The 15,025-nt window shown below is 40.1% G+C and overlaps 1 protein-coding gene across 1 annotated transcript in view; it reads right to left on the reverse strand.

Annotated features, from left to right (window-relative positions):
• Positions 1–2,199: 2,199 nt before the first annotated feature.
• The window catches only part of LOC21396488 (DExH-box ATP-dependent RNA helicase DExH6), a 16,987-nt gene continuing 4,161 nt past the window's right edge, over positions 2,200–15,025 (reverse strand). The window contains exons 6-15 of the mRNA XM_010094885.2: positions 13,170–13,260; positions 12,997–13,055; positions 12,244–12,396; positions 12,008–12,060; positions 11,851–11,884; positions 11,630–11,719; positions 10,540–11,544; positions 3,118–4,176; positions 2,580–2,986; positions 2,200–2,426 (exon numbers count right to left, since the gene is read on the reverse strand). Of these exons, the coding sequence (XP_010093187.2) occupies positions 2,336–2,426; positions 2,580–2,986; positions 3,118–4,176; positions 10,540–11,544; positions 11,630–11,719; positions 11,851–11,884; positions 12,008–12,060; positions 12,244–12,396; positions 12,997–13,055; positions 13,170–13,260 (3,042 nt within the window). The 3' untranslated portion in view covers positions 2,200–2,335. The remainder of the gene's footprint in view (positions 2,427–2,579; positions 2,987–3,117; positions 4,177–10,539; positions 11,545–11,629; positions 11,720–11,850; positions 11,885–12,007; positions 12,061–12,243; positions 12,397–12,996; positions 13,056–13,169; positions 13,261–15,025) is intronic.

Consider the following 15,025-nt stretch of genomic DNA (forward strand, 5'->3'; position numbering starts at 1 on the left):
ATTAGGGCTATTGAGGCTGATAATCAGCCCCCATTAGGGCTAATAGGGGCTGATAATCAGCCCCCATCAGGGCTGATAATCAGCGCCCATTGAGGATGATGGGGGCTGATTATCAACCCCCATTGGGGGCCTCCCAGGCCAGCCCTAATGGGAGGCCCCCAGGGGCTGATTCAGCCCCAACGGGGGCCTCCAGGGGAAAAAAACAGAAAAAATGACCAAATCAGATCAAGCATAGCAAAATTAGATACAAAACAACACCAAATCAAACGGAAAACTAGCAACCGATTTGGTTGAATATAGCAAATCAAATGGCAAGACGAGAACGGGGCCAAAACAGGAAAAAAAAAATAAAAAACAAAAAAAAACAAATCAGAAGAAATGCTCAACCAAATCGAACGGAAAACCATCAAACATGCTATTTCATATTATCGTCCTTATCACACATTTAAAATAACACTTTCATCATTAAAATAAATGTCAATTTGTAAAGTATATACACACACACGCGCAGGGGCTGATACAGTCCCAATGGAGGCCTCCCATTAGGGCTAATTCAGCCCCTGGGAGGTCCCCGTTGGGGCAGATATGGGCTGATTATCAGCCCCCATTGGGGCTGATGGGGGCTGATTATCAGTCCCCATTAGGGCTGATTATCAGCCCCCATCAAGGCTGATAACATATCAATGGCTCAAGATGATGTTGCCATAAAAACTAAAATAAAAACAAATTCACTTAATAACACTTTTCGTTTCAAACTTGATAATTATAAAACAATCTCGGCACTTGTAAAATATCTGTTTCTATCCCATAGTTTTGATAATGACAAAAATATTTCATCCTTTACATGACATTTTCAAAATGACTCTTTGACTGAAATTGGCGCGAAATAAAAAGGAAATGACACCATGGGCCTGTTTGTTTGCGTTTTCATTTTCGTTTTTCACGGTTTTCAAAACAAAAAAATGAAAATGGGTGTTAAAAACGTGTTTGGTGCAATTTTTTTAAAAAAACAAAATAAAAAACGTTTGTCTTTTTGTGGAAATCAGAAAACGAAAAAAATGTGTTTTTATTTTCTCGTTTTCGTTTTCTGTTTTCTAAAAAACTGATTTCACTTTTTTTTTTTTTTCATTTTCTTCCCTCTTTTCTGAAACCGTTTTTGTATTATATATGTTTATTTAATATATTTATTTAATATATTATTATTTAATATAATATATTTAATAATATTATTTATATAATATATTTAATAATATTATTTATTTAATATATTTAATATATTATTTATTTAATATATTTAATATATTATTTATTTAATATATTTAATAATATTATTTATTTAATATATTATTACATGTTTTTAAAAATTAAACCACCAAACGCAGTTTCAGTTTTTTTTTAAACTGAAATCAATCTCTAAATAAAACTACCAAACGCATTTTTAAAAATAATTCAAAAATAAAACTAAAAACGTTTTCATTTTCATTTTCGTACAAAAAATAAAAACGTTTTGGAATCAATTTCAAACGCACCCCATGTTTCTCTCTTTTTTTTTCAACTTTTTAAGTATTTTTTCCTCATTTCAGACCAATTAAAATTAAAAAAAAAAAAGGGGGAAAAAACATAAAAGATATTTTTATGTCCCAAAAAATCGAATTGATAACGTAAAGGTATCATTTTCATATTATAAAACACACGCACCAGATACATAATAATAAAAACATGCAGTACCAAAATACATTTTTTCCTCTTTTGGTTCAGTTTTTAAACAATTGCTATTCCGCAACCATCAAAAGTTACCTTAGAAATGAGCAACATATTTGCTAGCCTCCACTCCCTATAAAATCTCGAGATCTCAGCTTTTATTTTATTTTATGTTCTTCTTAAAATAAAATAAAATAAAATAAAATAAAATAAAATAAAACTTGGAGGTGGGAGAATTCAAACTCTAATATCTTGTGGAGTCGGGCATCGAATTACCGCTAGGTTATGCTTGCAATCATAATCTCTACTTAATTAGACTGTTCGAGTTATCAAGAGTTCATTATCTTTCATCCACACGCAACATTACAAAGACAAATCTCATTTCACCACAAGACATAACACAAGCCAAACTGATTAGTTGCGAAGGTTATTTCTTCAACACTAAACAAGATTTCAAGCAACATCACATAATTGAAGAAGATAAACCGCAAACCATGCTCAAGCCTCAAGACATTGCATCTATAGGGCAAGTATAAGTTTCATTTATATAGCATCTGAAACTTCCTCATCATTTAAAAACAGACCATGTCGTACCGAAAGTAACTATTTTCTTTCCCAGAATATTTCTTGTATCCTAAGAAAAGGAGCAAAAATCCAAAAACAAAAGCACTGGAATCTGAAAAGGTTTAGCAAAAACGGTGCGGCGCTTGTTTCCCCTATATGTCCTAGCAATAAATTAAAAAAAAAAAGGGGTCCAAATTTAGCCATATCCGCCATTATCTGCTCATCAATGTGCTGGAGATTCTCAACATCAAGCTCATTCTAATTATCTAGTGCTATATAAAATACATTTAATTGAGAATAAACGTCACCATTACCTGGCGCCATTCCCTCGCTGCCGCTTATGTAAATCACCCTTTCGATTGTATGGCGAACCTCCCTCCTGACCGTATGATCCAAGGATGCCGGTACCATTCTTGTTGGAATTTAGCAGGTTTCTTGCATTTGATGCTCCCCGAAAGGTAGATGTTCTATTGTTATTGTTATGGTCATGGGAATGGGTGTCCATAAAAAGTGTTCTGAGGAAGTTGTCCGTGTTCTGTGGCGGCAAACCCTTTTCCAGTATAGACTTGTCAATCTCAGTAGCATTTACCATTGAAGTTAGTGAATCCACTGGTTCTGTGGGCAGTGAGACACCAGAGAGACCATCAAAAGATAGGATGCATGCTATAGCATATACTGAGGTCCAAAGAACAGGAGGCAAAACTTCCTGTGGATGTTTAACCTACACGACAATAAAGCACAGAATCAGACAAGGAATCAATATAAGATCTTCTAAGAGTCAAAATCAATTTGTATGCATTAATACAAACTATAAGGTGTAATTAATAGTTAATATAAGGTTCATTGAATTACTGTGAACAAGATTGCTGCCGATAAACGTTCCCTCAACAAGTAAATCTGAGCAACAGCAAGTGCTGTTGACCTAAAATAAAGCCACCGGTCCACTACGACATTAACCAGATTCTCAGGTAATGACATAATTTTGTCTTCATGAGCTCCACCTGACTTTTTATCAATGTCTGTCACATCTTCTCCACTTTCATCATCACCCTCGTCATCATCCAAAGCTGAGGCAGCAGCAATTTCTGTTGAAAGCAATAGCAGTGGCAGCGGCCCGACGATCGTACAGTTCCTAATGTACGTACTACTATCTCCACGTGTTATTTCATCATACATAACTAAGGGACGATCAGTTTTCCCAAGTGATAACTTAAAACTAGATGACTTGGGATGCAAAATAACTTTAACAGAATTAGAAGTATCTACAAATATTCGTTTCCCACTCCTGTTAGGTGGAACCAATCTCCCCACCATTGGATACAAACAAGCCACGACAACAGCATGGAGTATACCCGGGTCACGTGCATTCAAGCTACAATGCGAGACATCCTCAGGAATAAGCCCATTTTGTATAAGCTCATTCTGGAGCTGCTTCCGCATACGAGACAACATTTGCATTGTTTTCGCAGACACAAAATACTGAGCACAAAAATCCTTCTCCTGGCCCCTTTCCTTTGCCTTCTTCCAGCACTCAAATGCGGCTACCACTGCTAGTTGGTCACTACGACCTCCATATAATGAGGCAAACTCAGCTTTAGCGGCTTCAGCTTTGCTTCTTTCATGAGGTAACATGGGAAGAGTAAATGGGTCCTTGTAGTCAGCAGCACATGCCAGAGTCAACGCAGGGTCCAGACAGTTCATCAATATGGCAAAGAAAATCATCTTGCTTGTGACTGGATGAACAGGGAGAGAACCTAGCTTCTCTCCAAGCTCCGTAAGATTTCCTTCAGGTGTCAAAGCCCCAATGTCTTGAAGAACAACGATTGCATTTCGTATGGTCTCAATAACTGGAGGATCTAATGTCTTCTGCAAGAAATCTTCTACCTTACAATCTGGATCAAGCATTTTCACCTGTCAATAAGAAAAAACACCAAATGATGAATTTAGTGCATCAAAAGTTGCCTTTCCATCTAAACTGTAATAGATTAACATCTTCCTGATCAAAGTTTATAGTTTAAAGACGAAAAAAAAGGCAACAAAAAAAAGATACTTCTCCAGTACCCTCGACATCAAAAAACAAGGTAAACTGCCGTTTGTTTCGAAAGATCAATTTGAGATCTTTTATGCAGTACGTGAGTGCAAATAAAAGAACGAGCAGAAAGCAAGCAAGACTACACAAAACATGCAAAAAAACGTGCTATAACAGTTGCTTTCCTTGCTTCCTTTCTGAGAGGAACCACCATGTTACTTTATATCATCCACATTCCACCAGCCATGGTCAAGAGGTAGTTATACTCATTCCAGAACCTTATTCAGCAAGAATATAAGGATAATGAGAACCTTGAGGATTGATTCTCTGTACAAGTGTAGGCAGCTTCGTATATGGCGTAAAGGGAAGCTGCTGAACTCTTATTTCCTAGTACAAAGAATATATATAATTCTGAATTTCTTTGTCCTGGCGGGTGAGTGTTACCATAATGTTGGGGTCAATAAAATGACTGGTGTTTGATTTAATGGCATTAAATGGTTTTCACGTCTCCACTTTGTTACAATCTGATAAGAACCAGGGCCAGGAGCTGCTTGTCTATGGTAGAAAGAAGAAACGCTATGCTAGTTAATTAGTTGCTGACATGCTTGTAACTGAATTCGGTTAGTTTGTTAGCGTGGGAGCGTGGGTTGTGACTGGGACTGAGTTAGTCTATAAATAGGAGGGAGCTCGAGATGTTAGGGTAGTTTTTGGAAGTGTAGAGTTTCGAAGGAGAGTCGGTGATCTCTCAAATATCACCAGTGTTATAGTGATTGATTGTGTTTGAATAAATTTCACATTCATCTGTCTTGTTCTTGCCAATTTGTTGAGGTTTCCATCAAATTGGTATCAGAGTAGTTTCGCCTGGGGAATGGTATTCACAAGGATGGTCGAGAGGTTAGAATTTGTTGAAAAAGACGACGGAGAGCTCAAGATGGATGTCGGAGAACTCAAAGCGGTCGTCTCGGACAACTTTCAGAGGATATGGGAGCCGTGAAAGAGTATATGAAGGAGCTTACCGGTTGGATGAGGTCGGGAGGCAATGCGAATCCACCTGCAGAGCAAGCTAGGGCTTCTGCTTCGAGCGGCGATGAAGGAGGCGGCACTACGATGGCGGCGAATCGTTCCAGTAGTGGACCAGCACCGAGTGGTTGGGAATCGCGGTTTTGTCGAATGGAGATTCCTCTCTTCAACGGCGAAGATCCGCACGGCTAGTTATTTCGGCTGGAGCATTATTTCCAAGTTCAAGGCATCAAAGAGGCAGAGCGGGTGGCGGTGACCATGATTGGATTGGAAGGGAAGGCATTGAACTGGTTCCAGTGGATGGAATCCAAATCCGGTAACGTTGATTGGCCAATCTTCAAAGAATCTGTGATACAGAGATTCCGATCTTCGCAAACTGGTAACCATTACGAGGCCTTGATTGCTCTGCAATAGGACTCGTCGGTGGCGGAATTTCATGAGAAGTTCGAGTTGCTTTCAGCTCCCTTGAGAGAGGCGGACGAGGAATTCCTAATTGGAGCCTTCTCGAATGGGTTAGCTGAGGAGATTAAGGCTGAAGTCCGAATGGTGAAGCCTGCCTCTTTGGTTCAAAGTATGGACTTGGCCCACAAAGTTGAGGAAAAGAATTGGGCCCTTGAGAGGGCTCAAGTGAGGAGGTTATCAAGGCCCAAACCGAGTGGAGAAGGGGCTGGATTTTTCAGATCAGGAGATTATTATGAGCTAAAGAAAACAGTGGTGGGAGGCAATTTCGTGAGTGGCTCCAGCTGGACTCCACCGAAGCTTGTGGATAGTAGTAGAGGAGCTTCAGAGATGACACGTACCAGCTCAATTTAGTCCAATGTGTCGATCAACAAGGAACAAGTTATTGTTCCCTCACAAACCACGAGGAGACATGAAGGCTTCAGAAAGAAGATTTCAAACGCTAAAATGCAGCAAAGGAGGAGCGGGGATTATGTTTCCAATGTGAGGAGAAATGGTGATTCAGCCACGTTTGTAAAAATCCCTAACTACAGGTTCTCATAGTGGCAATGGACAAAGAAGAAGGGGTTATAGCTGAAGCTAGAGTTGAAGGGGATAGAGTTGAAGAGGAGTTGGGGGAACCAACGAAGGAGCAAGGAGAGGGATCCATGGAACTCTCCATGAATTCCATAGTCGAAATTCTATCGATAAACACGATGAAGGTGAAAGGTACAATTTTAGGCAGAGATGTGGTTATTTTGATTGATTCTGGCGCCTCACATAATTTCCTTTCTAAGGGAATTGTTGCGGAATTGAGAATACCGGTAGATGAGACGCCCAATTTTGGAATAATGGTTGGGAATTGCTACAAAGTAGCTGGGCAAGGGGTGTTTCGGCAAGTGGAAATCCGGTTGCAGGGATTAGAGATAATTCACGATTTCTTCCCCCATTGAACTTGGTAGTGCTTATGTAATTTTGGGAATCAGCTGGCTCGGCATGTTAAGAGAAGTGAGCGCTAATTGGAAGAACCTAACTATGCAGTTCGATTGGCATGGGGAACGAGTTTTACTCCAAGGGGGTCCTTCCTTGTCAAAAACTCTAGTCTCTCTCAAAGCAATTATTAAAGCGATTTAAGCGGAAGGACAAGGGTTTTGGTCGAGTTTGGGCAGGTGTCGGTGTTGGAACGGTCGAATGGAAGTGTCAACGAAGTTGAATCGGAGAAGTTGCTGACAGAATTCCATTCGGTTTTTGAACCTCCGGCAAGCCTTCCCCCTTCAAGGTTTCACGATCATGCGATTCCACTGAAGGAAGGGACATCCACTGAAAGAAGGGGCAGATCCACTGAATTTGCGGCCATACCGTTTTCCTCATTCTAAAAACAATGAGATTGAGCGAATTGTGAAAGAAATGATGGCAGGGGGAATCATTAAACATAGCAACAGCCCTTTTTCTAGTCCGGTGCTATTAGTCAAAAAGAAATCCGGCGAGTGGCGCTTTTGTGTGGAATATCGCGCATTAAACAAATTTGTAGTCCCTCATCGGTTTCTAATTCCAGCTATAGATGAACTACTAGATGAGCTAGGAAGTGTTGTTTTCTTTTCCAAGCTAGACTTGAAGTCCGACTATCATCAAATCCGGATGCATGAGGAGGATACACCGAAAACAGCCTTTCGTACTCATGCCGGTCACTGAATTTCTGGTTATGCCATTCAGCGTAACAAACGCGCCTGCTACTTTCCAGTCCTTAAGGAACGAGGTTTTCTGGCCACACTTACGCAAATTTGTCTAGGTCTTTTTTGACGATATCCTTGTATACAGCAAGGATTGGGATTCTCATTTGCAGCACCTACAAAGTGTATTTGCCTTGCTGCAGCAACACCAATTGGTGGCCAACAAGAAGTGTGTTTTTGGGCAGCTAGGATGAAGTATTTGGGCCATATCATCACTGAAACTGGGATTCAAGCTAATCCTGAGAAAATTGTCGCCATGATTGATTGGCCCATTCCCACGACCGTCCGGGATTTACGTGGGTTCTTGGGGCTCACAGGCTACTATAGACGTTTTGTTAAGGATTATGGTAAGGTAGCCGAACCCTTAACACGCTTACTTAAAAAAGTCACTTTTTTGTGGACTTCTGAAGCACAGGGAGCTTTTGAGGAGCTAAAACAAAGGATGGTCACAAAACCAGTTCTAGCCTTGCCGGACTTTACCAAGACTTTTGTCATTGAGACTGATGCCTCGGGACGCAGCCTCAGAGCTGTTTTGATGCAGGAAAACATGCCAATTGATTTCATCAACCAATCGCTTTCTAATCAGGGTTGCTCCAAATCAGTATATGAACACAAGTTAATGGCAGTTGTGTTGGCTACAAAAAAAAATGGCAGCATTATATTTTGGGGAGGCATTTTATTGTGAGAACGGATCAACGGAGCTTGCGGTTTCTTCTTGAACAGCAAGTCATGAATGAGGACCAACAACGATGGATTTGTAAGCTCATTGGATTGGATTTTGAAATCCAATATAAGCCTGGCCGTGATAACAAAGTAGCGGATGCCTTATAAAGAAAAAGCGAGGGGCCCCAACTGCAGGCATTTTCGGTGATGCATACGCAGGTATTGGAGACCATTGAGGAGGAGGTGCAAAAGGATGATAAGTTGTGATTGATTGTTCAGGGTCTCTTGTTGGACCCTCAATTTAAAGCAGGTTACCAACTCAAGGGAGGTCGTCTTTACTACAAAAATAGGTTGGTTTTGCCACCGAATTCTCCATTAATTTCAAAGTTTTTCAGAGAATTCCATTCGTCAGCTATGGGGGGGCACTCTAGGTTCTTTCGGACCTATAAGCGTTTGGCAGCATTCTTATTTTGGGAAGGCATGAAGCATGATATTCAGCGCTTGGTTGCTGAATGCGATGTTTGCCAAAGGGTGAAATATGATGCACTTAAGCCAGTCAGCCTCTTACAGCCCTTGCCGATACCGGAGCAAGTTTAGGATGATGTCTCCTTAGACTTTATTGGGGGATTGCCTAAGGCTTTGGGCCATGGTACGATTATGGTTATGGTGGATCGTCTCACCAAATATGTTCATTTCTTTTCGTTGTCCCATCCTTTTATAGCACGGGAGGTCGCAGACGTCTTTGTGAAAGAGGTCGTCTGTTTGTATGGTTTTCCTCGCTCGATAGTTTCTGACAGGGATAGGGTGTTCATCAGTAACTTCTGGAAGGAGTTGTTTAGGCTGGCGGGTACTGAGCTACGCATGAGCTCCGCTTACCATCCACAAACAGATGGCCAGATAGAGGTTGTTAACCGGAGTTTCTTTTGTGGTAACAAACCACGCCAATGGCCTAATTGGTTGGGGTGGGCCGAGTTTTGGTTTAATACTACATTCCATAGCTCAGTTGGTATGACACCGTTTCGTGCTTTGTATGGTCGTGAGGCTCCTATTCTATTATGTTGGGAGGAGGGTGGTTCGGTGGTGGAGGGTGGTTCAGTGGTGGAAGCTGTTAATCATCAGCTACGTGATCGGAATGATATTCTTCGGGAGTTGAAGGTGCGGTTAACCACTGCCCAGAACCGGATGAAGTTGTACGCGGATAGGAAGCGAAGGGCGGTCCATTTACAGCTCGGTGACTGGGTTTATTTGAAGTTACAACCCTACCGTTTGAGGTCGTCAGCTCGTCGGCGCAATGAAAAGTTAAGTCCTTGTTTTTATGGGCCATTTCAGATACTGGAGCGGGTCGGGGAAGTTGCTTATCGACTTCAGCTTCCGTCCTTTGTGCGTATTCATGACGTGTTCCATGTGTTGTAGCTTCGGAAGGTTTTACTTCCCTCTACTCTAGTGCAGCAACTGCCAGCCGCTTTGACAGAGGACATGGAACTGGTAGTGGAACCACAAGCACCTTCGGTCTCGGAAGCTTTTGGATGGCTCCATTGAGGTTCTTGTCAAGTGGAAGGACCTTCGTGATTGTGATAGTACTTGGGAGTCGTGGGAGTTGTTCTCTACTCAGTTTCCCCACTCGAACCTTGAGGACAAGGTTCTTGTGCATGGGGGTGATGATAAGAACCAGGGCCAGGCGCTGCTTGTCTATAGTAGAAAGAAGAAACGCTATGCTAGTTAGTTAGTTGCTGACATGGCTTGTAACTGAATTCGGTTAGTTTGTTAGCGTGGGAGCGTGGGTTGTGACTGGGACTGAGTTAGTCTATAAATAGGAGGGAGCTCAAGATGTTAGGGTAGTTTTTGGAAGTGTATAGTTTCGGAGGAGAGTCGGTGATATCTCGAATATCACCAGTGTTATAGTGATTGATTGTGTTTGAATAAATTTCACATTCATCTGTCTTGTTCTTGCCAATTTGTTGAGGTTTCCATCACAATCTGAAAAATTACTCAATCAAAAAAAAAAAAAAAAAGGAAGAAGAAGTCAATCTGAAAAGGTAACAAGGAGATCTCTAAAAAGGAGAGGCAAGACAATGCACTCTTGAACATAAGACTAAGCTGTATAATTTGTTTTACATGTAGCTCAAGTATGGTCACTTCATCAATTCCAGATGATAAGTTTCTGATAATAAATAATAAATAAATAAAAGAATTCACGAACCCATTTTCAAGCTTAAAAAGCACATCCATCTTACTGAGTTATCATAGAATTGAGAGATCATAAAAGTCATAAAGCCATAAAAATATAGGTAAAAGATTTCTGTGTAGTACAATCTCACAATCTACCTTATAATCTCAGGGGCTAGTAGCAAGCAAGTTCAATGGATAAGGTAAAACATAAGGGGAAAGGAGTACCTGCAGACAAATTTCCTCAACCGGCATCCTCCTAATTTCAGGAACTTGGAAATCTGGCAAAGAAGCTGCTCGAAGTTTGGAGAAAAGGTGATAACAGATTCCAGGCTGACAGCGACCTGCACGTCCCTCTCTCTGCCTGGCACTGGCCTTTGAGACCCAAGACGATTGAAGAGTTGATACATTGTTATAAGGATCATAGTTTTTTTCTTTCATCCGACCACTGTCTATGACATAAACGACATCATCAATTGTTACGGCAGTTTCAGCAATATTGGTTGACAGAACAATTTTGCGGCAACCAGAAGGTGGGCGGTCGAAAACCTTCTTTTGCTCTATGGATGGAATCATGGAATGAAGAGCTAATACATTAAATTTTAAAGTATCTTTGAATAAAGGGTTCATAAGTAACCTGTCACGGATTTTATTTATTTCATCCCACCCTGGGAGGAAAATAAGAACAGCCCCATCCGTTGAATCAGTACAAATTTTCATTAATAATTGTTCTATAAGAACAACATCAACTATATCCTGATTCATTTCTGCAAGATATTTCTCAAGTAACTGTTCTTCTGCCACAGAGTTGGAAAGAGTAAGTTCCGCATGTCTTTTTAAAATGTCAACAGTTTCTTTCTGGTCTTCACGTTCAGCCAACTCAAGTGCAGTTAATCCCTCCTTGGTCTGTAATTGGCAGTCTGCACCAAAAGATAGGAGCGTGCATACTTCTCCAATTCTACCCTTTCCAGCAAACACCATTAATGGTGTAAGACCACTCAAGGAATGCTGGTAATTATACACTTTTCTGGTTCCTTCAGAAGAAACCAACTCTAGAAGAGGATCAAACACATCATTTGACCAAGCCAAATTAATAGCTTCATCTAAAACAAGCTTATCTTCCACCGATAACTCAGACTCTTCGAGTGCAAAATGTGATATACTACTATCAAGGTGATTGTTGCCCTTTAATTTAAGGATAGAAAGTACATCCTCCAAATAGAATGTTCTTACCTGAAAGAAGAAAAAGATAAAATATTGAAACCGAAGTCAATATAATTTAAAAAAGAAAGGTAAAATCAGTTCTTCAAGATGTTACAGGATATGTGAAACCAGGGACTCGGATTATTGGGCAGCCACCAAAATATTGCGAAAAGCGTTCAGCATCAAGAGTTGCACTCATCATTATCTGTATTGAGATAGTATACACATCAATATTTCATAAGATGTATATTAAAGCTTTCAAAATGGAGATTTTCATTCGACAGGTAAGCCTTTTACAAAGAATCATACAACTATGGTATAAAGATTTGAACAAACCAGGCGAATATAAGGGAACGAAGGAAGCATGTCTCTGCAAATTGGGCACAAATATCAGGGAAAAGTTCAAAAATCAGGTCATCAATGCCATAAGTACCTCCTCTGAGAACTATAGAATCTTTGGAAGTGATTACTAAAATCCTCTTAAATCACATACCTGATAATAGCCAGCATGAGATCTGAGAAGCGATCCCTTTCATGGATTTCATCCTAGCAAGTGGAAAGTTCAGTTCACTACATTATAATTTTACTCCAACCATGATTCATCCAAAAAACAAGTAGATATTAGAAGTTAAACAGGGCGGTCATAACAAGTTCTAAGTTCTAACAATGACCCTGACACGGATCTGGAAAAGACATTGAAAGAATCTACAAATTGAGCTAGAATAGTACCACAATAATGTGAGTCATCTGAGGAACGCCTCGCTGTTGTAGTCTCTTATTTGAACCCAGGTGGACTCCTTTAGAAACTAGAACTCTCAGCAGAAGCCCATTTGTGCAGAACACAATTGATGATGACCTCCCTCCTTTACTTTCTAATCTAACCTAGCATTGCCATAGAGGTAAAAGTCAGTCAGAGCACAACGAATAAGTATTATATAATTAGGACGTAAGTACACACAATAATACTATCGACTTTTGAGGTATTTAGAAATATTGCAAAATATTTTATACAATAACATCAGTGCTGTCCATTCAACCAACATTGACCCCCTAATTCAGTTCAATTACAATATAAACAGACCAATAGAATCAGCTAAAAAGAGAAACTGTAATGTTGCACAATAATGAATGTGCAGGAGTTGCAAAGATGGAGTGCTTCCATGTAAGAAAGTATACAGCTAGGAAAACAAAATACTATACCTGATAAGGCGGCCCCATGGAATTAAGAAAAGAGCGTGTGGTAATTTACAACAATTGATGGACTACTTATTCATGACTCCAAATTTTACCAATTCCTTCTAAACTATCTGATTTTTCAGGTGCATGACCAAAGAATTATTCGACCGAAGAATTATTTGACGCTTCTTATGGGAGACAAATTTCTCCAGCTTTAAGTTCACAAACATTTCTCACCAAAAAGTTTTTTGAACTCTTATCTAAGATAGGCGAATAGCACAAAAGACATATCACGAACAATATTACCTTGTATCCAATATTCTCCCCGACTTCTTCTCCTCTTTCATAAGAGACTCGCTCAGCAACTAGACATGAAAATTGCAAAAGCTAAGAACTCTGTCTAGTTCAGAATAAGAGGGAAAAGCAGTAATGTTGCAAAAACAAAGTAGGAACTTCAGTTGATAAAGCAGACAATAAACCTGACATGGCTGAGAGACGTCGAGGTTGTGTACACACTATTTTACATGCCTTGCCCTTTGCCCACATATAGTCCAAAAGAAATTGTGGAACCTATAAAATAAAAAGAAAACATAGGTTTAATGATTATAAAAAAATAAAATAAAAAAGTCGACAATATGCATGGAAACAACAAAGCCAGAAAAAGCATCCAGAAAACAACCATTAATCTGCAAACAACTTTGGATTTAACTGGTATGACTATGAAGCAATAAATTTAGGATAAATTTGTAATCCCACATTCCCAATAAAAACCAGGAGCTCAAGTTCCATGGTCACTAATAAGAACCACGAGTTGCTTGTCTATAGCAGAAAGAAGAAATGCTACGCTAGTTAATTAGTGGCTGACGTGGCTTGTGCTTGTAACTGAATTCGGTTAGTGTGTTAGCATGGGAGCGTGGGTTGTGACTGGGACTGAGTTAGTCTATAAATAAGAGGGAACTCGAGAGGTTAGGGCAGTTTTTGGAAGTGTAGAGTTTTAGAGAGGAGAGCCGATAATCTCTCGAATATCACCATTATTATAGTGATTGATTGCATTTGAATAAATTTCATATTCATCTGTCTTTGCTCTTTGGACGAGTTAGGAGGTGAAGTTTTCTTTTCCAAGTTGGACCTGAAGTCTGGATACCATCAGATCAGGGTGCGTGAGGAGGATACATCGAAAACAGCTTTTCGCACTCATGAGGGTCATTATGAATTTTAGGTTATGCCATTCGGTCTAACAAATGCACCTGCTACTTTCCAATCCTTAATGAACGAAGTTTTCAGACCACACTTAGCAAATTCATCTTAGTTTTCTTTGACGATATTCTTGTCTATATAGGTAAGGATTGGGATTCCCATTTACAGCACCTGCGCAGTGTTTTTGTGCTGCAACAACACCATTTGGTCGCCAACAAGAAGTGTGTTTTTGGGCAGCGAAGGATAGAGTATTTGGGTCACATCATCACTGACACTAGAGTTCAAGCTAATCCTAAGAAAATTGTTGCCATGGTTGATTGGCCTATTCCAAAGAACGTTAGGGATTTGCGCGGTTTCTTGGGGGCTCACGAGCTACTACAAGCATTTTGTGAAGGATTATGGTAAGGTGGCCGAGCCCTTAACATGCTTACTTAAGAAAGATGGTTTTTTTGTGGACTTCCAAGGCACAGGGGGCCTTTGAGGAGCTCAAACAAAAGATGATAACAATACCAGTCCTAGCCTTGCCAGATTTTACCAAAACCTTTGTCATTGAGACTGATGCCTCCGGTCGAGGACTTGGAGTTGTTTTGATGCAGGATAACAAGCCCATTGCGTTCCTCGGCCAATCGCTTTCTGAGAGAGGTCACTCAAAATCAATCTATGAACGCAAGTTAATGGCGATTGTGTTGGCTACAAAGAAATGGCGGCATTATATTTAGGGAAGGCATTTTATCGTGCAAACGGATCAATGGAGCTTGCAATTTCTTTTGGAACAGCAATTCATGAATGAAGACCAACAATGATGGATTTGTAAGCTCATTGGATTGGATTTTGAGATCCAATATAAACCGGGTCGTGATAACAGCGTAGCGGATGCTTTATCCAAAAAAGCCGAGGAGTCCCTCTTGCATGCATTTTCAATGATGCATACGCGGGAATTGAAGAATATTGAGGAAGAGGTGCACAATGATGATAAATTGAAGATGATTGTTCAGGGTCTTTTGTTGGATCCTCAGTTCAAAGCTGGTTACCAGCTCAAAGGGGGTCGCTCTACTACAAAAACCTATTGGTTTTACCTCCACATTCGGTGTTAATTCCGAAGTTTTTCAGAGAATTTCGCTCGCTTGCAATGGGGGTG

Source organism: Morus notabilis, unplaced genomic scaffold (assembly GCF_000414095.1).
Source record: "Morus notabilis unplaced genomic scaffold, ASM41409v2 Scaffold275, whole genome shotgun sequence".
Taxonomy (NCBI): Eukaryota; Viridiplantae; Streptophyta; class Magnoliopsida; order Rosales; family Moraceae; genus Morus; species Morus notabilis.